Source organism: Amblyomma americanum, chromosome 3, assembly GCF_052857255.1.
Source record: "Amblyomma americanum isolate KBUSLIRL-KWMA chromosome 3, ASM5285725v1, whole genome shotgun sequence".
NCBI classification, from domain to species: domain Eukaryota; kingdom Metazoa; phylum Arthropoda; class Arachnida; order Ixodida; family Ixodidae; genus Amblyomma; species Amblyomma americanum.
In genome coordinates this window covers 68634203-68659134 of record NC_135499.1, presented here as the reverse complement: position 1 = coordinate 68659134, position 24932 = coordinate 68634203, and the positions used below count along the sequence as shown (strand labels likewise).

At 45.7% G+C, this 24932-nt stretch overlaps 1 protein-coding gene across 2 annotated transcripts in view; it reads right to left on the bottom strand.

Moving 5' to 3' along the window:
* Positions 1 to 24665, bottom strand: part of LOC144124651 (calpain-5-like) — a 109579-nt gene extending 84914 nt beyond the window's left edge. For both annotated transcript variants that reach the window (XM_077657457.1, XM_077657458.1), the window contains exons 1-4: positions 24528 to 24665; positions 13738 to 13904; positions 9619 to 9750; positions 5293 to 5504 (exon numbers count right to left, since the gene is read on the bottom strand). In XM_077657457.1, the coding sequence (XP_077513583.1) occupies positions 5293 to 5504; positions 9619 to 9750; positions 13738 to 13899 (506 nt within the window). In that variant the 5' untranslated portion in view covers positions 13900 to 13904; positions 24528 to 24665. The remainder of the gene's footprint in view (positions 1 to 5292; positions 5505 to 9618; positions 9751 to 13737; positions 13905 to 24527) is intronic.
* Between the last annotated feature and the right edge of the window lie 267 nt (positions 24666 to 24932).

The window sequence follows — 24932 nt, the reverse complement described above, 5'->3', positions numbered from 1 at the left end:
TTCTGTATTACCAATTTCTTTGCTGCACTGCGTTTTTTTTTTTAAATTTACATAACAACTCCCCTTTATAATGCCTCCGATCCTGAGGGTACATGAAATTAATTAATTAATTAATTAATTCATTAATAAAGGCAGCCACCATAAAAAGAAAAAGGTAGTAAAGAAAAGCTTCCAGCTGTGCACACACGACAGCCATAAAAAAATTGCTGAACAACTGTATGAAATTCATCTGGGCTAAAAATGATCAATTTTATTTACACTCACAAGTTAAATTGCCAATCCTGAATATGCTTTGCATCACGAAACAAGAAGTGAATGAAACTTCTCACAGGTGCCAGTGACATTAGGCGACTGCACAGTGCCACCTAAACCAAGCACTTCTGATGGAGGTGTGTACAGTGGCAGTATATTTCCAAGTACAAGCCTTCTGTGCTTGACTTGTAGCGACAAGATGGACTGCTGGGTGCACTTTGATGTGCCTCTGCACATGCTCAAATGCACAGATTGTTATGTGTTATGCCAAAAATTGGCGTGATAAAAAGTTACAGATAATAAATTCGACTGATGCGAGTATGCATTCACATTACACAGAGAGAGAAAAGTGGCAGAGGCAAGGCAGGGTGGTTAACCAGAAGAATGCTCTGGTTGGCTGCCCTGCACTGGGGAAGAGGGATGAGGGGGGCATAAAAGAATAAGAGGAAGTAAAGAAATGCGGCTTGGACCAAGCACAGCAAGCAAAGACACAGGGGCTGAAAATCACATATCACCACACCTGTAGCCTGCACACCTTCAGGGCTGCCGAGTGCTGTAACCAGAGTAGAACACATCGACAGTCCTCCAGTGCTAACACAAGGCAGTCAGGCAGAGCAGACATTCCACTGTGAAGAAAGGCTGCTTGCCCTAGCAGCTGATAATGTGGATGACAACGTAAGACATCCAGACTTCATCTCAGAACGATGAGGCTGGAGGAGACATTGTGCCAGCTAATGGAGAGCTGCAAGAATCAGATTGAACAAATGCAGTACCTGCAGTGCATTTTGTGCAGCTGGCGTGTGCAAGCTGGACAGCAGCACACGCATGGTGCTCACGAAAGTTTTTAGCATTGGAGTCACTTGCTCGTCTTCGACTAACCATGAAATGATATTCAGTTAAGTTAGGAAACGTGCACAATGATCGTCGGTATTCCATCACACGTCACCGCACCACAAAAAGTTTTCATTAACATTGAAGATAACAGCGATTAAAATGATGCTCCTCCTCCACCCCCCTCAACTCATACACATGGTGCATCAGGAAAAAAATAAACACGGCAGGTAGGGACTGCACCCCTCCAAGCCCCATATAGCCCCATCCCATCCATGCCACCTGGGTACGCCCAATGAGAAATAGAACAAGACTGCCTACTGACATTCACAGTCACAGTCGCTCCAAAAGAGAGAGAAAGAAAAAAAAAAGCGACAAGCAAAGCGGCGCAGGCGCGGTGCCGCCCGTGCCGCACCCAGTCTCTCTCTCTCGCGATAGCAGGCTGATTCCACGGAAGCAGCGTGCAACCAACGGTACAACCCAGTTCAAAGATGGCGCCAACAAAGCGTAAAGCTGTGTCGCTTGACACGAAGATGGATATTTTGCAGGACTCTCGACGCGATAAGGCTGCCCGGCATGCTGGAGCGCTACGCGGAGAAGGACATATATAATTGCGACGAAACTGCTGTTTTTTCAAATGTTGCCGTCGAAGACTCGCGCTCTTAAAGGAGATCGATGCCCCGGCAGGATGCACTCGAAACTTAGGGTGACCGTGTTGCTGTGCGTTAGCATGGACGGGAGCCATCGTCTCAAGCCTTTCATGATCGGGTGATCAAAGAAGCCAACGTGCTTTAAGAATAAGCACATTCCGGTCCGCTATCGCAGCAACAAGAAGGCGTGGATGACCCGCGACCTGTTCAAAGAATGGCTGCTCGAGTTCGACAGTTTAATTGAAGGCCAAGGAAGAAAAGTAGTGTTGCTACTCGACAACTGTAGCACACACAGCGTTAACCCGAAGCTAACATCTGTCGAATTGATGTTTCTGCCTTCGAATACTACGGCAGGCCTTCAGCCGTTGGACGCCGGTGTGATCGCCAACTTTAAAGTGCTGTATCGGCGGCGCATGCTGCAGTGGCTAATTTTAGCCATTGACCGCGCAGCTCCTGGCACGTCGGATCATGCAGACGGGCCCCCTGACCTGAAGATCAGCCTTTTGAAAGCCGTGCGCTTCGTTTACGGTGCATGGTATGAAGTTAAGCAGTCAACCATATACAACTTCTTCAAAAAGGCGGGCTTTGTGCGTCAGGACGAACTTCCCCAACCCACTGAGACCAACACGGTGGAAGCCCCTGACATAACCGAGCTCTGGGAGCTCGTTCCTACTGGTGACACAGGTGGTGCGTCGATGGAGGAGTTTTTGACTGCAGACAGTGCTGCCTCGTTCTGCGATGAGGTCACCGACGAGGCGATCGCCGAAGATGTGCTGTCTCAACAGACGGCAAAGTTGTGCGACGGTGGCGACGGCAGCAGCGACAGTGACATTGAGATTGACAGTGGCACCTTGACCCCGACCACGATGTCCACGCAAAGTGCACTGTCGTCGATCGACTCCTTAATTGATTTTATGCATGCGAAAGGATTGCCGCCAGTGTTCGCGCAGCAGCTGGAATCCATGCATACCGCGGTTGTGAAGCTGAAGCTGCCGCAAAAGCAAGTGCAGATTTCTGACTATTTCGGCGCGCCTAACCCTTGACACGGTTACTGGCGCTAGAAATAAAGTTTGTTTTTCACAGCCTACTTTCTACATCATCTATTCTTTAGAGCAAGTAGCGAATTCAAGTTCGGAGCTGCAAAGGTATGTTCCGCGTTTTTTTATTTTTTAAATTTTTTATAACCAGTCCAGATATAGCGATCATCGGTTATAACGATCATATTTTTCGTCTTTCTCGATATCGTTATAAGTGGACTGCACTGTATACTGCAAATTGTGTTAATAACTAGAGATATGTTTTGTCAAGTTTTTGTGTTTTATATTACATCAACAAAAACAACTTGTTTGCCTTTGATAAAAGCTCTGTAAAGCAAGTAAAACAAAAATACATCACCAGAGGCTCTGGGTACTTTTTGCATCGAAGGACTTTGCGCCTCTCTGTAAACATCCTACGACCTAGCACTAAACACTTATGGCTACTATCTATGTATCTAAGAATGGCTTCGCGGAATCGACCCGATCGAGCCATTGCACTCTTCAAGCGTTCGTTTCAGTCCCAAGGAAGGATGCAAGGAAAAAAGCCATTCGTTTCACATTTAGCAGTGCGCATCGTCAGCTTGAGGAGGATCACCGGGCGGCAGTGCCAGATGGCTCCACGTTCCCGTCAATAGCGGGCTCCTTGCATGCCGTGACCAACCAGCACGCTAGGAGCGACGGGCCATGGTAGGCGGTAAGCAGTAGCGGTGTGCGCTATGCTAAATGTGCCTGATATCTTGCGCAGGCCGTCACACCGTCGCAGTATCTCGCACTCGAGTTTGGATCCATAAGTCAGGGAACGTAACTGATCAGTGTTCCCTTCTGCTCTGTCGACGTGACGATGAAGCATCGCTGGGTCAGCTGGGCATTCACATGGTTGTTGTAACTATGCAAACGGCGCTGCCAGCCTTGGCAAGAACGAGTTACAGAGAACAGGAAACCATGGAGTTCAAACTTCCGCGACGTGCTCAGATAGGCGTTTTTGATTGGTCCCCCCTAGTGTCCATCATTGGGAGAGTGAAATGGGAATGGGAAGGTGGACGAAGAAAATCGAGTTGAGGGCAGCATTTTGTTTGCTTGTATTTTGAAATTTCTTCATTGAATAACTCCCGTTCCTATGCATTGATTCTTATAATTCTTTTTGAGTCAGCATCTGTGGGGCATAAAGAATCCATCTTAGGTGTAACTGGCATCCGTTCAAGCAGTGTTTCGCAGCCCCTTTAACTGGCTCGTCAATTGGGCCACAAGAGCAGCCCCAGCCAACGACTTCCTAAAACTGGGGCCCACCTGCTGAATACGTACAGTACAACACTGTGTCAATTAAGAAGTTCTACCTCCTCCTCGCTTGGCGCTTGGCCCTGAAAGCAAAGAGCTGCTTTCAAATAAAGAAGCAATTACTCGTCAGCATACACCCAAGTGCAACCATATGACTACAGAAGAAAGCTGTACAGCTTTCTCAAAAACTATGTGGTTGCAGAAAAATTTGCCCTGGTTTGGGGCTCGAACAAAGGAGCACAGCTGGTCAGGGGCAGTTCCACTCCCAACTCCAGGACGGCTAGCCCATGGCAAGCCGAGGCCATATTGATCAACAATTAGAATTGGGAATGCTGTTAGTAAAATAAAAATTAGCTTGTGAGCAAAGGAAATGGCACAGTAATTGCCTCTCATCTCGGCGGACACCTAAACTGCCCCATAAGGGAAGGGAGGAAGGTGGGAGTGAAGAAAGAAAAAAAGAGGTCCCATAGTGGAGGGCTCCGGATTAATTTGACCAGGATCTTGACCAGGATCAGTAGGGGAAGAGCGGGTGAGGGAACAAAAGCGGGTTAATGACATCCTAGTCGAAATCAAGAGGAAGAAATGGGCTTAGGCAAGGCATGTAATGCGAAGGCAAGATAACCGCTGGCCCTTAAGGGTAACAGAGTGGATTCGAAGAGAAAGTAAGAGTAGCAGGGGGCAGCAGAAGGTTAGGTGGAAGGATGAGATTAAGAAGTTTGCAGGCAAAGGGTGGATGCAGCTGGCAAAGGACAGCGTTAATTGGAGAGACATGGGAGAGGCCTTTGCCCTGCAGTGGGTGTAGTCAGGCTGATGATGACGATGATGATGGCGATCTTTGATGTGCACATCACACACGTACACGAGCGTCTTTGCATTCCACCTCCATTGAAACGCAGCCGCCACGGTCAGGTTTGAACCTGGGAATCCAGTTCAGTAGCCGACCATCCTAACAACTGAGCCACCGTGGGAGGTTTAGTAAAATGCAATTTAACAGAGTATACTGAGGGGCCAGTTGGTCAGACATATTATAAACAAAAACGTAGCACATGGACGGGACGAAGAAGGGCGAAGACAGAACGGTTGCTACAAGGGGAATGCATTTAGGGGAATTCCCCAAGGTTGAGTAGATTTGATCAAAAAGACCAACACATTACTCCCTCCCTTATTTCATGCCTACTCCACCTTCAGAGATTGTCCCAAATGCAATGAACTGAAAAGCTGCTTTGTCCACACTGCTGGACCCTCACTTGGCATAGGCCTTCTCCAGGAGGGGAGCCCAGAACTCGGCACAGGGGATGCGCGACCGGCAGCCATAAGGGAGGCCACCAGGTACCATCACAGGGAGCCGGTCATCCACGAGCACCTCGGTCCAGCTGCCCAGGAGCCAGAAGCAGAAGCGGAACACGCCAGGGTGCTCATCCCCTGGCCTCCACTCCTGTTGCTCCACATCTGGAATCACCTGTGCCAGACAGACATAGTGCAAGACAAGAGTTACACTGCAGGAAAAAAGCCTATTTCAGTGATCTTCAAACGGCTCTGTTGTGCCCTGGAAGCGTAACGCTTTCCAGCCAAACTGCATTACTGTCATTATCAGCCATACTACACCAACTGCAAGGCAAAGCCCTGTACCATATCTCCCCAATTAACTGCCACCGTATCCCTGCAAACTTGCTGTGCCAAAACTTGCCGTGAGGGTTTTTCCGTGCTCGATTGAGTTGTGTGCATTTCTAAACTGTTGCCTCTTCAGACACTGAGGCCAGGGACAGCAACGCCATGTTCATGCCAAGGTTTCATTTTCATATGGATTAAAACTAACCCCCTCGCACTATATTTGTAGCAGTGTTGTATTTGTGAAAATAGAGTGGTTCCACAATATTTGGACGACACCGAAAGCAATGTTGGACAAAATCGACGCAATAACATAAAATGTGATACCTGAAAATATATCATTCACATACAATGATTTGAGAAGATGGCAGGTACTTCTAAACGTTTCTTTTATAAACCAATGCTCAGTGTAGTAAGTGGCCAAATTATCAAATGGTACCCTCTGAGCCACGTGATTAATACCAAGTGATATAGTAAAGATGCTGATATCGCAAAGATTTTTGGTTTGGTTTTACGGAGTCAACAACCCAAAGCGACTCAGGCTAGGTAGAAGGGATGCCATAGTGAAGGGCTCTGAATAATTCACCTAGGGTTCTTTAACGTGCACTGACATTGCACAGTACACTGTCTCTAAGATTTTGCCTCCCTCAAAATGCTACCGCCACAGCTGGGATTGAACCCGCGACTTTAGGGTCAGCAGCCAAATACCATAACCACTCAGCCAACACGGCGACAAGCAAGGGGTTCTATTACTAAGGCTTTCCGTGCACCTGAAGTGGATTACTACCATTAGTGTGCATGATCTTGGTGGTGCTGCGGAGGTTGAAGGCCTCTGCTGAATATTAAAGGGCAATTCCAGAATTTTTTGTACCTCCTCAGAATTTATTCAAACTTTTGCAGTGTTCTACGGTTGATTTGTGCAAAATTTCAAAGAGGGGAGGGCTGTGTATTGTCGCAGTGTTAATAACTTTTTAAATTTTCCTTTTTGCGGCCTCAACTCAGGAAACTTCTATGGGCAACCTTGTGTGTATGACATCACTGGACGCACGGCCATCGGTATTCGCTCTGTGTTTGCTGAAGGACAAATTCTGGGGCTTGCTCTTGGTCATTGCAGACAAATAATGACCCAAGCTGTCACTTATAGTTGCCAGCTTAATCCATCAAAGCGTAAACGATAGGTTTTGTGATGGTTTGTGACCAACGAATGTTATATGTTGGTCTGTCGTGACATTGTTTAGTTGAAAGCCAGTTTCTGTTTCGGAATCCTTGTTTTCACTTTTTAAAAATACTTCTACTGGGTATTTTCAGAAACTGCTTTTGTATTACAGTGAAGGGACTCTAAGGAATGTGATGTGGTTATCAACTCAAAAGTTCAAAAAACCTTGGAGTTGGCTTTTACTAGAATGAAGCGGAGGCCTTTAAACACCGTGTTTTCTATTCCGCTTTACTTTGCATGAAATGCTGAATTTGCGCTCAGTGCGCAAGTGCGCTGTTTCTGGTGACAAGCCCCTCACTGCCCCTTAGTTGAACATTTGTGGCTCGGTGTTTCCGCTGGTTGACCAGCATGGCATTCTAGATTTTTTTTTTTTCATTTCCTTTTCCATTCCTCAAAGTTGGAGGCAGAACCATGAAACGCATCAACCGATGTGCATGTAAATATATCATTGTGTGCCTTTGTCTTCGTGTATACTGGTGGTGACTACATTTCCATTTTTCCCTTTCCATTTTTCGGTAAAAAGAAATGTCAAGTTACACTCGAGTACTAAATACGATGTCTGTGTTTCCTTGAGTAAAGATAGCCAATGTTTATGCTCCATCTCATAAGTACTTCGCAGAACTATGAAAGCTAGAGACCTCCTCAGCCAATCAAGAGAATGTATTAAACATGTTCCTGTGCACCTCGTTGTCTGGTCACTACGTATGCAGATATGGTTGCAAAACAGGACAAATAGGCAGGCGCTGTCTGTGTACCAAACACTGAAGGAACATTATGCAGCTTTAGAATAGCGTGTGTATGCCTGTGTCCATTAAACAGAAGTATTTTGCGGGACGTTGCATTGTTTGTCACACATGCAAACAAAGAGGCAATAATATTGCATTTACACAATTGTAGGTCGAGCTACTTTTTTAAATTTAAAAATCCGAAGTGGGGGGGGGGGGGGGGGGGGGGGGTCGACTTAGAATCGAAACCAGAGCATGGCACCATAAATAAAGGCAAGACAAACGAGATATCAGGGATGCTAGAGCATGGTTGTTTTTTTGCTGCACGGCTCTGTCGCATCGCACATGGCGCTGGCCTTGAGCAGCTGCTCTGTCAACGTGTAGAACTCAGACCCCCTCCCCGTGCACGGTGGCCTATGACGGCTGTTGATAAGTGGCGAACCAGCATCCCCAACCACGCGTGTGGCTGCAGATTGCGTCGCGCTGTTAAGTGGCGGCAGTCAGATAACCCCATCGCGTTCTGCTCTTAGAGGCGTAGCTTAAGTGTCTTCCATGTTTTGTTTCTTCTATTTATTTTCAGCTGCACACTCCGCGCTTAAGGGAGTGCCGACAGTTGATGTATAATCACAGCTCCAATTATGACGGCCCTGTCACTCGGGATGACAGTGATGGGGGGGGGGGGAAGCTGACGGCAGAGCCGACGCCGCTCACGTGTAGTTTCTCTGCGGCTCTGACACTTTTGATGACTTTTGACGCTTTTGACGGATGTAGTGCTCCGTAATCATCAATTGTGCTCCGGGTTCGATACGCGTCTGCGCTTATTCACGGCTACATTCAAGATGACTCATTTTTTACACCGAAGAAATGAACAACTGCGTACCGGGCCGCAAACATGTCTCGGAATGGGTGATACAGGCGTAGCAGTTGAGCGAGGCAAAATTTTCAGTTGTTCCAAGCGATGTCGTGGTGCGACTGTGTGTAAAGCGCAGGATTTCGTTGTACGACAATGTTACACCAAAGTGCTGTGGGACCACAGCAGCGATCACGATGGCAGCGCTAGTGAGGACGATGGCGCAAGAGTGGACGAGTACAGTGACTACCAGATTTTCGTTTTGGTATGGGCCCACGGGCACAACCACGAGTGGTGGCCGATAGAAGCTGACGATAAGTGGCAGCGGCTGGATAATGCTATCACATTCTACTATTAAAGGCAAAGCTTATGCGACCTCCAAGTCTTTTTTTCCTCTGACGTGTGATATAGGAGGATGACTTACATTTGAGTTTATTTACAATCGTGTAAATGCGCTGACGTCAGCCTAGTGGCACCATAGTTTTAAGAACGGAAACCACTTTTGTGAACAAACCGACATTCTTGTTTAGACCTCAGAGTGGCACATTCAGGACTCGAAACAAAGAAGCAAATTTGTCGCTCATGGATTTTGCCATAGGTGAGATGAGACAAAATGAAAGCCTGATGACCCATTTATAACCAGCGAACATAGTGAAAGACCCAGTAACAACAATGAATTCACTCCGAAGCGAGGGTTCCCGCTTCGAAGTGCGTCGCCATGATGGAAAAGCTATTTAAGCATATGGAAGAGTCATGCATGCCAAAATCAGGAAATCGTGCATGTAGCATGAACGTAAGTTAACGCTGAATTTGCAATAGCGTTTGGCATATGTGTACTTTGAGGTGCACCACCACATTTGCCCATTTTCCACTACAATCCACAGCGCCAAAGCGTCACCTCTGCACTCATTGCAGCTTCGGCATTGCTGCAAGGAACTATTGAGATGGAGTCTAATGCTTGTTGTGTTGTTTTTTAAGTCATGGCCCATGTTCTTTCATGCAAGCCTGGGCATGCAACTGGGCAGTTGGTCTTTCTACTTGAAACACCAACTTGCCCAGTTTTCTGCTTAAAACCAATTGTACAGTTGCTGAAATCAAATGCTGCCTAGGAATATGTACAGATCACTGAACTGACCAGCAGCCTGGCAGCCTAAAAAAAAAAAAAAGAGCTCACCTTAGCAAGCAGCTGGGGGTCGCCAGCGAGGACAGTGCAGACAGTGACAAACCAGGCGTTGGCCGAGCGGTCGTGACAAACGTCGCTCTGAACGGTGCCTCCTGTGAAAAGCTGGGGCTCTGCGCACATTTCCTGCATGGAAGCCATGAGAGCGTGGTCATAAGTGGTCCTTCCTGCCATTTGAGATGCTTTTGCTTGCTTCAGACCCAGCTGCAGCTAGTTCTTGAGAGACAACTGCAGTGCCTGGAACTCGCTGAACATTTTTAACTGTGTCACGTCAAGTGGAGCGAATGATGACCTTAGAGCTGAATAATGCATCATTATCATCATCAGCCCGACTACACCCAATGCAGGGCAATAGGCCTCTGCCATGTCTCTCCAATTAACCCTGTCCTTTGCCAGCTGCACCCACCCTATGCCTGCAAACTTCTTAATCTCATCCACCCACCCAACCTTCTGCCGCCCCCTGCTAGGCTTTCCTTCTCTTGGAATCCACTCCCTTACCCTTAAGGACCAGTGGTTATCTTGCCTTCGCATTACATGCCCTGCCCAAGCCCATTTCTTCCTCTTGATTTCGAGTAGGATGTCATTAACCTGCGTTTATTCCCTCACCCACTCTGCCTGCTTCCGGTCTCTTAACATTACAACTATCATTTTTCTTTCCATGGCTCACCACGTTGTCCTTAACTTAAGCTGAACCCCTTTCATTAGGCTCCACGTATCTGCCCTGTAGGTGAGTACCGGCAAGGTACAGCTGTTGTACACTTTTCTCTTCAGGGATATTGGTAAACTGCCATTATTGATCTGAGAGCTAGAACCTGCCATATGTGCTCCACCCCCTTCTTATCCTTCTAGTTATCTCTCTCTCATGATCCAGATCAGCTGTCACTTCCTGCCCTAAGTATTTAGCGCTTCTAGCACCTCACTTCCAATTGTGAACTGCTGTTCCCTAGCTAGGCAGTTGAACATTACTTTGATTTTCTGCATGTTAATTTTTAGACCCACCGCTTTGTTCTGCCTGTCTAACTCATTAATCATGATTTGCAGTTCACCTCCTAAGTGACTAAGCAAGGCAAGGTCATCAGTGAATCGCAGATTATTTAGGTATTCTCCATTAACTCTTATCCCCAACTGTTCCAAATTCAGGCCTCGGAATACCTCCTGTAAACAGGTGGTGAATCGCATTGGCAAGATCGTGTCTCCTTGCCTGACGCCCTTTCTCATTAGAATGTTATTGCTGACTTTATGGAGGACTACGGTAGCTGTGCAGTTCCTATATAGGTATATCTTCCAGTATTTTGACATAAAGCTCCTCTACACCCTGATTACGCAATGCCTGTATGACTGTTGAGGTTTCCACTGAGTCAAACTCTTTCTCGTAATCAATGAAGGCTATAGAGAGGGGTTGGTTACATTCCACGCATTTCTCTTTCACCTGGTTGATAGTGAGTGATCTATAGTGGAGTATCCTTTACGAAAGCCTGCCTGATCATTTGGTCGATTAAAGTGTAAGGTTGCCCTGACTCTACTAGCAGTTACCTTAGTAAATACCTTGTAGGCAATGGACAATAAACTGATTGGTCTGTAATTTTCCAAGTTTTTTGCGTCTCCTTTCTTATGAATCAAGATAATGTTTGCATTCTTCCAAGCTTCTGGTACGGTTGAGGTCATAAGGCATTGCGTATACAGGGTGGCTAGCTTTTCTAGCACAATCTCCCCTCAGTCTTTAAACAGATCTGCTGTTGCCTGATCCCCACCAGCTGCTTTTCCTTTTTGCATTCCTCCTAAGGCTTTTTTTTTACTTCCTCTTCCGTTACTGGTGGGATGACGCATTGCTGTGCGCTAGTGTCTCTATGATTAACGTTCTGATTGCATAGGCTACTGTATAGATTTGTGAAGAACTCTTCGGCTAATTTAATGATCTTATCCATATTGCTAATGACATTTCCCTCCTTGTCTCTTAATGCATATATCTGGTTTTTACCTATGCCTAGTTTCCTCTTCGCCGCTTTTAGGCTACCTCCGTTCTTTAGAGCATGTTCAATTCTCTTTATATTAAACTTCCTTATGTCGGCTACCCTGTGCTAATTTATTAACTTCGATAGCTCTGCTAGTCCTATTCTGTCCGTAGGGTCAGACGCCCTCATGCTTTGGCGTTTCTTAATCAGATCTTTTGTCTCCTGAGATAGCTTGCCGGTATCCTGTCGAACCGTCCTAGCACCTACTTCTACTGCGCACTCCATAATGATAGCTGTCAGATTATCATTCATTACATGAAGATTAAGATTGCCTTCCTCAGTTAAAGTTGAATATCTATTCTGCAGTGATATTCTGAATTCCTCTATTTTACCTCGTACCGCTAACTCGTTAATTGACTTCCTCTTCACTAGCTTCTTCCGTTCCCTCTTCAAGTCTGAGCTAATTCAAAACCTTACCATTCTATAGTCGCTACAACGCATATTTCCGAGGACGTATACATTCTGAACGATGCTAGGTTGAGCGCATAGTATGAAGTCTATTTCATTTTTAGTCTCACCATTGGGGCTCTTCCAGGTCCACTTCCTGTTCTCTCATTTGCGAAAGAAGCTATTCATGATCCGTAAATTAATTTTTATCTGCGAACTCTACTAATAGCTCTCTCCTGCTATTCTTAGAACCTATCCCATAGTCTCCTACCGCCTGGTCACCAGCCTGCTTCTTGTCCACCTTCGCATTGAAGTCGCCCATCAGTACAGTGTAGTGTGATTTCACTTTGTTCATAGCTGATTTTAACGTCTTCATAGAAGCTTTCAATGGTCTGGTCATCATGGCTGGATGTAGGCGTGTAGGCCTGCACAATCTTCAGCTTGTACCTCCTACTGGGCCTAATTACAATAGCTCCCACCCTCTTGTTAACAGTACAGAACTCCTCTACATTGCCAGCTATATCCTGATTAATCAGGAATCTTACACCTAGTTCTCATCTATCTGCTAATCCACGATAGCACAGTATGTGCCCTTCCTTTAGTACTGCATACGCCTCACCTGTCCTCCTAACTTCACTAAATCCTATGACATCCCATTTAATTACTGCTAGTTCCTCAGCACTGCTAGGTTAGCCTCACTAGATAAGGCTCTAGCATTAAATGTTGCCAGATTCAGATTCCAACGGCAGCCTGTTCGGAGCCAGAAATTCTTAGCACCCTCCACTGCATCACATGTCTGACAGCCGCCTTGGTCAGTTGCTCCGCAGCTGCTAGGGACTGAGGGCCGAGGGTTAATTGGTTTGTTCATAGAGGGTTGTGGAAAAGTACTACACCAGGGTGGACTATCCTGTCCTGGTGAGGAAGCGTGCTGTCGGTTCCGGTCACCGAGAACAGGCCACACCCCAGGGTTGGTTATGCAATTCCGTCAACACAGTTTTTTTTTTCTTCAAACCTGGCGGAGAATTGTGTGGCACCGGGATTTGAACCCCAATCCTCTTGCATGCAAGGGAATGTTGGCTTCTTTCCTCTCTCCATATGAGCAGCTGTTATGAAGTGAGCACTTGCTCTGCTGTGCTTCTCCCTTAGTCTTGTCTAGTTGTGCCCAGTTTCTTTGTGAGACATGTTCCAGTGGAAAGGTGTCTTTTTGAGTGGCAACAATGGCAGAGCAGGAAAATGTCAATGCTGAAAATTAGCAGCTCCAAAGACCAAAGATGTATTTGTCACAATGGCCACCAGATGTTGCAAGCATGCTAAGTGGCTCCAAGTTGTCAGTAATGCCCATCGTCTCATGCCAGAACACAGTCCTGTACAGTTCTGCTGCACACCACAATGTAATTCACACTAGTGTTTAGGCATTTAGGCATTTTCAAGGAAAGCCAGCTTGTCAGTTAATGCAATGGTGTGGTACAGTGTGGTATGTGGGGTTTAGCATCGCATGGGCTAAGAGAGGACCCTTACTACAGATTCATTTTGACCCCCTGAGGTTCCACAACATGCACCAACATCGCACAGCACATGGGTGCTTTCTTATTACACCTCAATCAAAATGCAGCTGCAGTGGCTTGTGTTTTCCCCACTGATCGGAAGCTGCCAACCTTTTGTGCTGAAAACCGGCAATTTCTGCCACAGCCGGGAGGCAATTTCACCGACTCACCGAGGGTCGTTTCCATTCCACCCGGGGGCCCCTGCCCTTGACGTACAGGGATGTCTCGTCTGTCGGGAAAGTTGCATCCACGAATGGCTGGTGGGTCTTGAGGGCCTCGCTCCGCACGCTTGTGTAGCTGGGGGATGAGGACGAGCCTTTCCTCCGGGCCATAGCCGCTGCATGACAAGGCAAGATATGGCCGAATGGCCAAGGAAGATTATGAAGCAGTGCAATGGCACACAGAAGAAAAGAAGGGATGCAACACAGCAGTGACTAACGACTCTTCTTTGTTTGTGTGCTGTTGCACCACATGTTAGTCCAACTGACCTAACAGTTCATGCTGAGAGAAGTGCAGTGACCACAAAAGCAGGGGCAGAGGGGGAGAAGAACAGCAGCAGGCATCAAGACCCGTCACTGAGCCCTTCATCATATGCAGGAACAGATCAAGAAGTGTTGGCACAGCCTCACTGCTCTCTGGCTGCACACCCCAGACACAAAAAAGTTAATATGGAAATAGAAAAGTTGTCCTCTCGTGCAGTTCCCTTTAGGGGCAGGGTGCACAGCCCAAGTCCTAGGATAGATTTCGATCACTAACTATATAGAATGCCAACTTTTGGAAATGGGGGAATATTCTCACGGCAAAGCACAGTAACTGGATGTGGCTAGCAATGGAAGACTGGCTTCAGAAGTCTTGAGGTTAGCAAATAAAGGAAACTGCTTCAACTGTGCATGTTCTAAAGAGGGAGTATGTTCCCGGGACTTGGGCAGCATACCCTGCCCCAAAAAGAAAGAGAGTGTGCTAGAGGACAGGTAACTTCCCTTTTGATCCCATACAGGCTTATCTGTGTTTAAAGTGTAGGTAGGCACAGGTCTGTCATAGTGCTCCTCCGCGTGCTCCTTTTGCCTCCTCTATGCCTGTGCATGTATACCACCATCAAAAGTTTATGGAAAGCAACAGATGCAAAAAAAATTATTTTCAGCTTTATCTTTGCACGAAGTTTCAATCAGACATATGGAGCCCAATTCTAGTAAGCAAGCAACTTACACAGTCCACTAAATTTTAAGAAATGCATTCTGGATGCAAAGAAATTCAATTTTTTAAGGTGAAAGCCTTACTAGCCCCATTACGAGAAAAACCGGCGACATGTGTTAGTGTGCGTACTCGGAGATGGTGCAGAAAATCCCAGGAATGACATGAAAAATACGTTGACATCATCAAGTGGCCACAGTATACACACAGCAAGCCGAGCGGTGCAATTTTGATCATATAGATTTGGTTCTTCTTATGTACCCCCCCCTGTCCGACGTCAATGTGGCGCCAGTATTCCTGACTACATTCGTACCAAAATTGTGAGCAGCTGTTTGTCGTACAGCGTTCTGGGTGATGTCATACCATTTCTCTTTGCATATAGCTTACATGTGGTAGTCAAGTTAGAGGCTAGCTTGCGACAGGGATTCCATCCGACGACATATGCACCTTTCCATTGTACGCCATCCCAGACTTTGCCTTTTACCTTAAAGGGGCTGTAAAGGGGGCTCTAATAAAGTTGCGGCATGTCTGGGATATTGAAGCACGCCGCTTCACGAATAGTGTCCAGCAAGAATTGTTTAAATGCGCTTTGTAGAAGCTGAGTTATCTGTAGTTAAAATTTGAATTTCAGGGTCTTCGTGCCTTTCCCTCTCGTCACTTTTTGCGCGCGGGAAGGTAGGTGCTCCTTCGCCGACCCCCCCCCCCCCCCCCCCCCCCCCCCCCCCCCCCCCCCCCCCCCCCCCCCCCCCCCCCCCCCATCTGGTAGCGGAGCTTCCCGACCCGCCGGAGCTAAGCGGCTTATTGGCCGCGGCCTCGGTAGCTGCCTGATGTCAAAGAATCTAAACAATGGCCACCTCGCCGGGAATGTCGCCGGGAAGGGCTCGTCAACTTTGACACGTGATTGTGGGTCGTCTGCTGCGTCTGGAAGAGTATTGTTTGGCTCTGGTTTTCATGGCAACACAGTGTAGTGATTAAGCGAGTTAATGTGCTCTCCTCGGAAGGCGTTTCAGAGCCCCTTTAAGGCGCGGCAGTAGAATTGTCCACCGAGTTGTGAGACAGCTACTGCGTCATTTCCATTCCTCAATAACCAAATTCCCATATTAAATCTATGATGCAACCATTCGTCTTACATCATTGCAGGAGGTGTCATACGATTGCTAATTCCATATAGCATATGTTTCTTAGTGAGGTTGGAGGATAGCTCGCAACATGGTATTCGAACAGAGTGTCCAACTGTTTCACGCAGACCTTTGTGAACTCAGCGTTTAAGGAATCAGCATTGGCAGGTGTGTCTTCGTTTCATTTATCAGTATGCAACCTGCGTCGAACTAGAACACTCATGATATCATGACACAGCAATGCTTTCGCCTTCACAGTACGCAAACAGTCTTAAGTGCCCTCTGATTTTTTCTTTCAGAAAAGTCCCATTCCACGAATTTATAATGGTAGGTATACATTACAGCATGCATTTATGATTTACACACACTGCAAAAGTGCAGTAGCCATCTTCTGAGATGTAAAAGAGGAACTGCCAAAAAAACTAAACCTGGTTAAGCCAAACTAATATATTAAACTCATGCACATTGCTTAAAAAGACACTGATTGTACCAGTGATTGTTCTCAGCAAAAACTGGATCTCTGGCCCTTTGTGTGTATGTTACCGCTTGCCCAGCAGCAAAGCACATTTCTGGTTTAGAAAATCTGATTTAAAAATTTCCTTGCCACCCTGTACGAACTCGTGACGCCCACGCCAAGCAGGATTGGTTGCCACCATTTGAAGTGAATGCCAGTGCAACATAGCCTTTGGGATCTGCGTCAAAAAAACTGGTGTCGATGCACGCAGTTTACTTGCAATATTGGCCGGTGATCGCACCAACAGTATTTAGTTCTTATCTTTCCTACTTATTCATTTTCACTAAGAGTGGTCTCTGTGATTAGAACACAGAACTCTGTTGACACAGGCCAACTTGAATTTGTCCTCAGAACACCTTTAACATTATTCATTGTAGCGCTACAGCTGAGTAATTTAACAACAGATCATCAATATTCTCAGCATGCTCAAAGAAGACCTGCAAACTTTGAGCAAAGCAAGCTGTGGTAAACTGTGGCAGCATTGCATGAGATATGTTATGATCAAATTGCACTCTATAAATTAGCAGCAGTTTTCCAGGTGTAGAAAAGTTGTGAACCACTTTGAGAAGTCACCAGGAAGATGTCATTCCACGCCAATTGGTCCAGACTTCGCGCTCAACAATCTTTGATTTCTTTTTTAAAAAATCATGGCTTACTGCATTGGCATAACAATTATTATCCGAGCTTGTTTTTGGTGAAAAAACACTTCGTTTCGTGGCCACCATCTTCAGTTTGCAAGCGGTAGCAAAACTTAGTCCTACAAAACAAAATTGCTACAAAACAAACAGTTTGGTTTGGTTTGGTTTAAGGGGGTTTAACGTCCCAAAGCGACTCAGGCTATGAGAGACACCGTGGTGAAGGGCTCCGAAAATTTCAACCACCTGGGGTTCTTTAACGTGCACTGACATCGCGCAGTACATAGGCCTCTGGAATTTCGCCTCCAACGAAATTCGACCACTGCGGCCGGGATCAAACCCGCGTTTTTTGGGCCAGCAGCCGAGCGCCGTAACCACTCTGCCACCGCCGCGGTTGCAAAAAAATAGTATTTTACACGTTACATATATATAATATATATATATATATATATATATATATATATATATATAATATATATATATATATATATAAAGAACCTGACAAAAATGTATTCAGAGATCAAAAAACATGAGGCATGTAAGCAAAAAAGTCCTAAATTTGAGAAAATTTGAGGCACATTCAGCATAATGAGTGGTCCTAGTAAAAATACAAAGATAGTAAGTTGTGCAGTACCATTCACTGGTATTTATTTCTTAAAGTATAATACATTTTTTGTTCTAAGCGAGAAAATTTTGAAGTTCAGCCCTTGTGTTAAACCCCGGTGTTGGTCAGTGACTGCTCTTCACTGCAGTGCATGATAAAGCCAACGACAAGAAGACATCAGCAATGCTGCACATTGCTCCAAGTGGATGCTCTTGATATTTTGGTGCTGAAAGGTCTGCTGGCATTTTCATTCTCATTTCATCACTTTAGACTCTTGAGTCGCTGAGTATGACAGAAGTCCAGCATGCACTGTTGAGAGATATAAAAGGCTTGATGTGGTGAAACCCATAGACGTAGAATGGCACGTTCGTTTGCCTTGACTTGTTTTCCCCCATGGGTGAAAACAGACTCCGTTCCAGGGACGAAACACGGCACATTCTCTCAGAGCGGTATTAACTTATTGCTCAAACCACAAAGTGTGCTTCCCGTTAAAAGGGCAGGTTTGCGCTGAGGAACAATGGCCATTCTGCTCGAGCTCGGACCGAAAGCGGCCATTTGCATTTGATAGCGCTCCTCGCAACTGTGGCATGAGGAATGTGGCTACAACAGTCTTGGTCTGCATCTCCATTCACTGAGCAGGGTATCCTGATCCTCGTGTCACGCGGCCGCTTCCTTTTTATTTTTGTAACCTTGCCTTTCAGCACATTTCTGTATTGCTAAAGCTAGCAGCATTTAAGCCCAGCACATCGGTGTATTCGAGCAGTGGAATGCTGGTTCTGTATACATTTGTAGGCGGCAGCAAAGTGTGCTGCAGTGAAGAGTAAGCATGAAGCAACATCAAGGTTGAATACACGGACTCTGCAAAATTATTTTCTCGCTTAAAACAAAAAATGTTCTAATTAAACTTCCAGAAATAAATGCAATTGTATGGCACTGCGCAACTTACTACCTTTATATTTTTTCTAGGACCACCTCAGTATGCAATTGACGGCTGAATACGCCTCGAAAAACAAATTTTCTCAAATTCAGAATTTTTTTTTTGCTGACATGCCTTATATTTATTGATCTCTGAAACATTTTTATCATCTTCTCTGCCTTGATAACTTAGAAAAATAGTTTGAATGGCTACAGTGACAATTTACAAATTCCACACTTCTGATCTTATTCAGCATCTCTTAATGAAACAAATAAAACAAATTCATTTAAATTGATTGTATATAAAAGTGCAACATCATTTATTTACGCAAAGAAAGTTCCATTGTCATGTGCAAAACGTAAATATTTTATAACTTTTTCTCTAAGACTAGTTTTGCTACTGCTTAGAAAGTTCAATGGCTGCCATAGCAAGAAAAAAATTTTTTTGCCAAAAACAAGCCGGGATACTGTTTGTTATAGTAAAACAAAGCATGATTTTTTTTTAATAAATCAAAGATGGTCGAATGCAAAGTCTGGATCAGTTGGTGTGGATGACCCTTATGAGATCAGACAGCAACTATTGTGAAAAAAAGGATAGAGCATACGACAACAGAGTGGCTGACCACATTCGCGATGAGAGGTTCATGAATATTCATTCATGTTATTCGGAATGCTTAATGTTCCCTAGCAAAGTCTTCGACACTACTGCTTGTGTAATTACAGGTTAATTGCGCTTATATGCTTTCACACATCTGGTTTATGGGGGTTTAACGTCCCAAAGCGACTCGGGCGCTTTCACACATCTGATACTTCAGGTATTTCTGTTCAACTGAACTTATGTTGAACTCAACAGATTTCCAATACATGTAGTGGTCATGTAGGAACTGAGTAGGAGCCCTCAGAACTCACAACCTGTGGAATTATTTCAGTCAGTTTCTCTGCAAGGATATTTCCCAACTCAAAATTCTCGCTCACAGAAACCAATTTTCGCATTAATTTTTGAAAACACAAAGGAGCTAACCCCTTAATCTGCACGAACTGCAGGCAGGTTCCGCCTCCTGCCATCGATTGTGGCTTGAAGGCAGCAGTCAAAAGGGGGATAATGGTATTCTGCCATAAACTCTACCACACCTGTCTATCTTGTCCTGAAAAAGAAGAGGGGGGTGTTTTTTGCTACAAGCATTTCCAAGAAATTGTAATGGAGGGTTGATTAGTCCTCATTCCTTGCACTCTCCCCTTGCGTGTACAGAGCAGCTTGCAGATTAGTATTGTTGGTAAGAAAAGAGCTGTGCAGAGAAGCAGACTTCAAACATATGCTGGCTGTCAGGGCTTTGTACAAAGCCTTGACACTTCTCACAGGAGCATGTGTCCATTAAACGGCATGCAAACGTGAACTTGGCACGCAATGAGGTTACGAGATGCTAGTTGTGCACTGATCCACTGTCAGCTCATGCCTGTAAGGTAAGTCTTTGCAACAGCCAGCAGGGGCAAGAAAATATCTCTCACATAAAGCAGTGGGCAAAAACACAGAGTCAAACACAGAGTCCTGTACTTCAAAGCTTCGAGTCTAGCAATTACTCAGTCCAAGCTGTGACCGCAATGCCAGCAATATCCGCCTTGAAGTTCTACGTGCTAAAAGTGGTAGACATGCTTGAAGCCTGTACAAACTAAGCATTGTGGTGAATACTAAGATGACGGAAGCTGACCATGTGCTTTTGACCTAGCAACAATGTTGAGAAACAATAGCAGCCCAATAATGTAGTTTCAGGTACAACTAAGCCTGAAACGACTGCAAATTAACGTGGAGAGGATTAGCAATAGGCATGTGCGAATAGTGTTTTTTTTGTTCGAAGCAAATTTGAATCAAATAGTAATTTTCTTCGAATAATTTTGGAGCGAATATTTCGAATACTTCTAGCATACAAAATAATTTGAATGGCACAATAGGCATTAAAAAAATTATGTATTTTTTCACACACACACACGGCCATTACCAGAAAAAAAAAAAAGAATGCATTGAACTTCATCACACTCATTGAAGCGTGTCGACGTCCTGCAAAAGGGGCCATCCAAAATTACGAAGTTGGCCTACATGCGGAGCTGACACATTTGGGGGAGGGTGCGAGACTTGTTGTGAGACCCCCGAGTGCTGGGCTTAATTTCGATTGTGTCGTTGCGCAGCTATTGCTTTTAAACGAGGACTCCATGAACACCTGCTAGCGTGTGCGCAGGGTTCTCCATTAGGGGTAGCCAAGTTTCACCACAGCGCTCCCCCCCTTTCCCCTACCTTTCCAACCCCCTCCCACCTAGGCCCCTAAGCGCAAAAAGATGACGTATGGTTGTAAAACTTTTATTTCATTGTGATGGTATTGGAACATGTACAAACTATTACTGAACAGTAGTTCTTTGTAGTATCGTCAGAGAACCTGCATGGCCATAACCCTGCACTTTAAACAATGGGACAGGTCCAAAAGAATAAATGCATGGGGGAAACTTGGTGCCTCCATTAGATGACTGGGTAGAAGACTGGGTGAGAGCGAGATAGAGAGATTTTAATAATGATTACAGGAGAGGGGTGCCTGGTAGTTAACCTGCCATGCTACTCTGGATGAGGAAAGGAAGAGGGTGATAAAGAGAGAAAACAAAAGGAAAAAAGAAAAGGTGAAATAAAGAATACACAAAACTCGCATACTCACAAACATACAGGATCATCAAAGGGTGTTTATCAAACCTCTGTCGCTAAGATAAGCTAGTAGGGGTTACAGAGCAAGTCAGTATACAATAATATAGTGTGCAGCCTCCCATTTTTTTACCAACACATGTTGTATAACTAAATTCAACGTGAAAAACACTTCTCTTGGCTACACTGCTAGCTTATGCGTACTGCAATTTAATGCATGATGTGGCATTTAATGGTCCCTTTTCTCTAATAACATGCTACTTGCTGGATTCAGCCAGAACTAATTGAAAATCTGCATTGTCTGCAATGACAAAAAGCCAAAGAAGCAGCACATACTGCAATGATTTTTGCGGCGCATCGACCCTAAAAGAAGTTCGCCGCCACTTCCACTTTAGAGTCATCGCTTACCCAGAGGAAGCGAGATGGATCAGAACCACTGCTGTGTATGCTGCTTGATTTGGCTCTTTGTTGCCACAGAGGATACGGATTTTTGATTTTGATTGAATAAAGCAAGTATTGCATCCTAACACGTTCTTAAAGAATGAGGTCTATTAAATGCCACGAAGTGGGTTGAACTGCTGCACAAATAAGCAAGCTGCGCAGCCGAGAAAAACATTTTGCACGTCGCATTTAAGATGCACTACATGTTATTTTAAAGAATTTTGGACGGTGTACATTCAGTCGAACAAAGGATGGCATGAAAATAACATGTACAACACATACAAAAGCAAAAACTTAAATATAAAAATCAGGTTAGAACAGTGTGAAACATAGCTATGTGTTACCGATTGCACTATAAAAACAACATGTGGTCGAACAATCAACTACATCTGCAGGTGGGTCACTCCAGGTGCAGATTTTTCTCGAAAAAATTGGGGCTTTAAACTAAACATTTGTTCTACTGCAGCAGCATTGGATTGCTCAAGCCCATCCTCACGGGTCTACCCCTGGCATCCCTCTCCCAGAATCAACCCAACAGTGGCCAGCCCGCTTACTGGCTCGACTCATCATCATCAGCAGCAGCAGCAGCAGCCTGACTATGCCCACTGCAGGACAAAGGCCTCTCCCATATCTCTCCAATGAACCTTGTCCCATGCCAGTCATGGCCATCCCTGAGAACCTCTTGATCTCATCCGCCCACCTAACTTTCTGCTGCCCCCTGCTACGCTGGCCTTCTGGAAAATCAGATTGGATGGAGACTGTGTTGCACAAGTTCTCTGTCTCTTCAGCTGGGTTCAGTTGCCGTGAGCCTGTAAAGCAAGTCAGAGGCTGGCCGAGATTGAGTTCGGAAGAACGTGGGTGAGCTCTCATCTGAGGCAGCCCTGACTGAAATTGGGGTGGAGCATGCACTAAAGAGGAATCTGAACTCGTCTTTTTACCGTGGGAACTCTGCCTACACGTTCTGGACACTCTTAGAAACTTCGAACTGTTGTCCTGTGGGGCCAATTGCCCTAATTAAATCGAATTAATCGTCCCGGCTCCCGCCGTTTTTTTAACTCAACACGGTAGGTAGGAGGAGTCAACCAACGTGTCAGCCAGTCCCGCGGCGGCTTGCCACTCTGCCGTCGGCGGAGTGATACGTAAATTAAAGAGTTCACGTGTATTTTTATTTCCGTGGGCCTAATTTGCCGCTATATTGTCTGTGACTGAAACTGTTTGTTCACAGAAACCTAAAAAACAAAATAAAAGCCAAAGCGAAGCCGCCACTGTACTGGCTGAAAGGCTCTCCATGCGTTGGTTGGTTGACTCCGCCTACCTACCCCGTTCAGTTCAAAAAAAGGCGGGAGCCGGGGCGTTTAATCAGATTTAATTACAGCAATCGGCCACATAGGACAATAATTTGAAGTTTCTAAGAATGCCCGGAACATGCAGATCGAGTTCCCGCGGTAAAAAGACGAGTTCAGATTTCTCTTTAGTGCACCTTTATGGGGTACGGTGACTCCGGGCTTGGAGGACCCTGGAAAATGATGGACCGCAGCCTCCACCGCACAGGTGGCATCGAATTTGGCCTGGGTAAACTAGTGCTGTGTTTTTGTTTCTGCATCACGCGATGACAACTCCTGCAGTGTTTTTTTTTTTAACTCTTGGAATTTTGCCACACAGTGGCCTAGGCTTACACATAATTGGGAAAGGCTCTACAAGAGCTTAATGAATCCTGGACCACTTTGCACTCAAGCATTTCATGGTTTAGCCAAACAACACATGACAATGATGTACGAGTGGTGCTGCTGAGTTTGTGTCTGCCTTCCGAGATAGTCTCTCTTTGTTCTTGAACCACAGGAACATTTCAGCAGCTGAGTACAGGGTCTTCCACTGTCAGTGCAAACATGCGAGCGCGTGGCCACACTCTTTAGAGGGCGGACTGGATTCCAAGAGAAGGCAAGCGTAGCAGGGGGCAGCAGAAAGTTAGGTGGGCAGATGAGATTAAGAAGTTTGCGTACATACGGTGGCCGCAGCTGGTACAGGGCAGGGTTAATTGGGGAGGTTTTTGTCTTCAGTAGGCATAGTCAGCCTGATGATGATGTGCAACACAGCTGCTTTGCCAAACCTATGCAGTTATGCACGGGGTCGTCCTTTACAATACACTCGAACATAGCAGGGCACATGTGTGCATAAGCAGATCCACAAGCACTGTGCTTTGCTCTGCTGGGGCGTTTTTTCTAGGGCAGTAAATTGAACTGTGGTCCAATGTCACGTGGACCCTCTTGTACATGCGTTCTCTTTCTGCCGTTCTTTTTCCTGGTGCAAAATATTCCAACTAGCCCAGCAAGCCATACTTCTTTATAAAACTGTCGTATAATATTTATTTATTTTCTTATTTACATACCTACAGCTCCCTTGCGGGCATTAGTGTAGGGGAAGAAAATTCCAACAGTGCTGCACAACAGGGCTTGAAGCAGTGCTAGTCATGCAGCTGGCTTCATCAAGGTGGAAGCAACGAGACCTCTGCGCACAGGAGCTGCGTGACGCCTCACTTCATGCGATTAAGGAGACGAACACAAGTTTCGCTTCCATGGTGTACAGTCGCTACACTCGTAGTGCAGCCTGCTAGGGGCGAGCCAACGGTGCCTGCTGTACAAAAGAATTTATGGCGAACGGAGCTGTGGATGGAGTGGCCAGTGGGCAACGCGGTACCGCGTGACGCCTAAGGCATCCACAAGGTGAAGTACATGAAGGTAGATCATGTCGCACACTGCAGCCACAAAGATTCGAGCAGGCGCAGCATACGACGCTAGAGTGCTGACAAAGGCGAGCGACACAACCGTGCGGGGCCCTCACCGATCGATAGGGACCAGCGCTCACCTCTGACGCGTGGGCCTCATGCAAGGCCGCGCCGTGGACGGCCCGGACCCGGGGCGTAGGAGCTGAGGTCACAGACGCCGGCGTTCATTCATCGTCTCTCGCCTGTTCTCGCCCATTTCCATTTTTGTATTCGCGAGGGATTTTGGCGCCCATTGTGTCTGGTTGCGAACCTCCACAAGCTGTGTTTAGACAAAAAAAACTAAAAAACGAAAACAATTCAAACTACTTTTTTACGTGTAATTTCATCAAAATTTTACAGATACCTAACCTTAGCATTTTGTTTAAAATTGAAAAATGTATTTATTTTGTTCCATTCTTTCAGCAGCATCATGGATGGATGGGTGAATGGATGGATACGGCCACTGATCTCCACTAGGGGGCTGGATTCAGCCCGTATCCATCCAT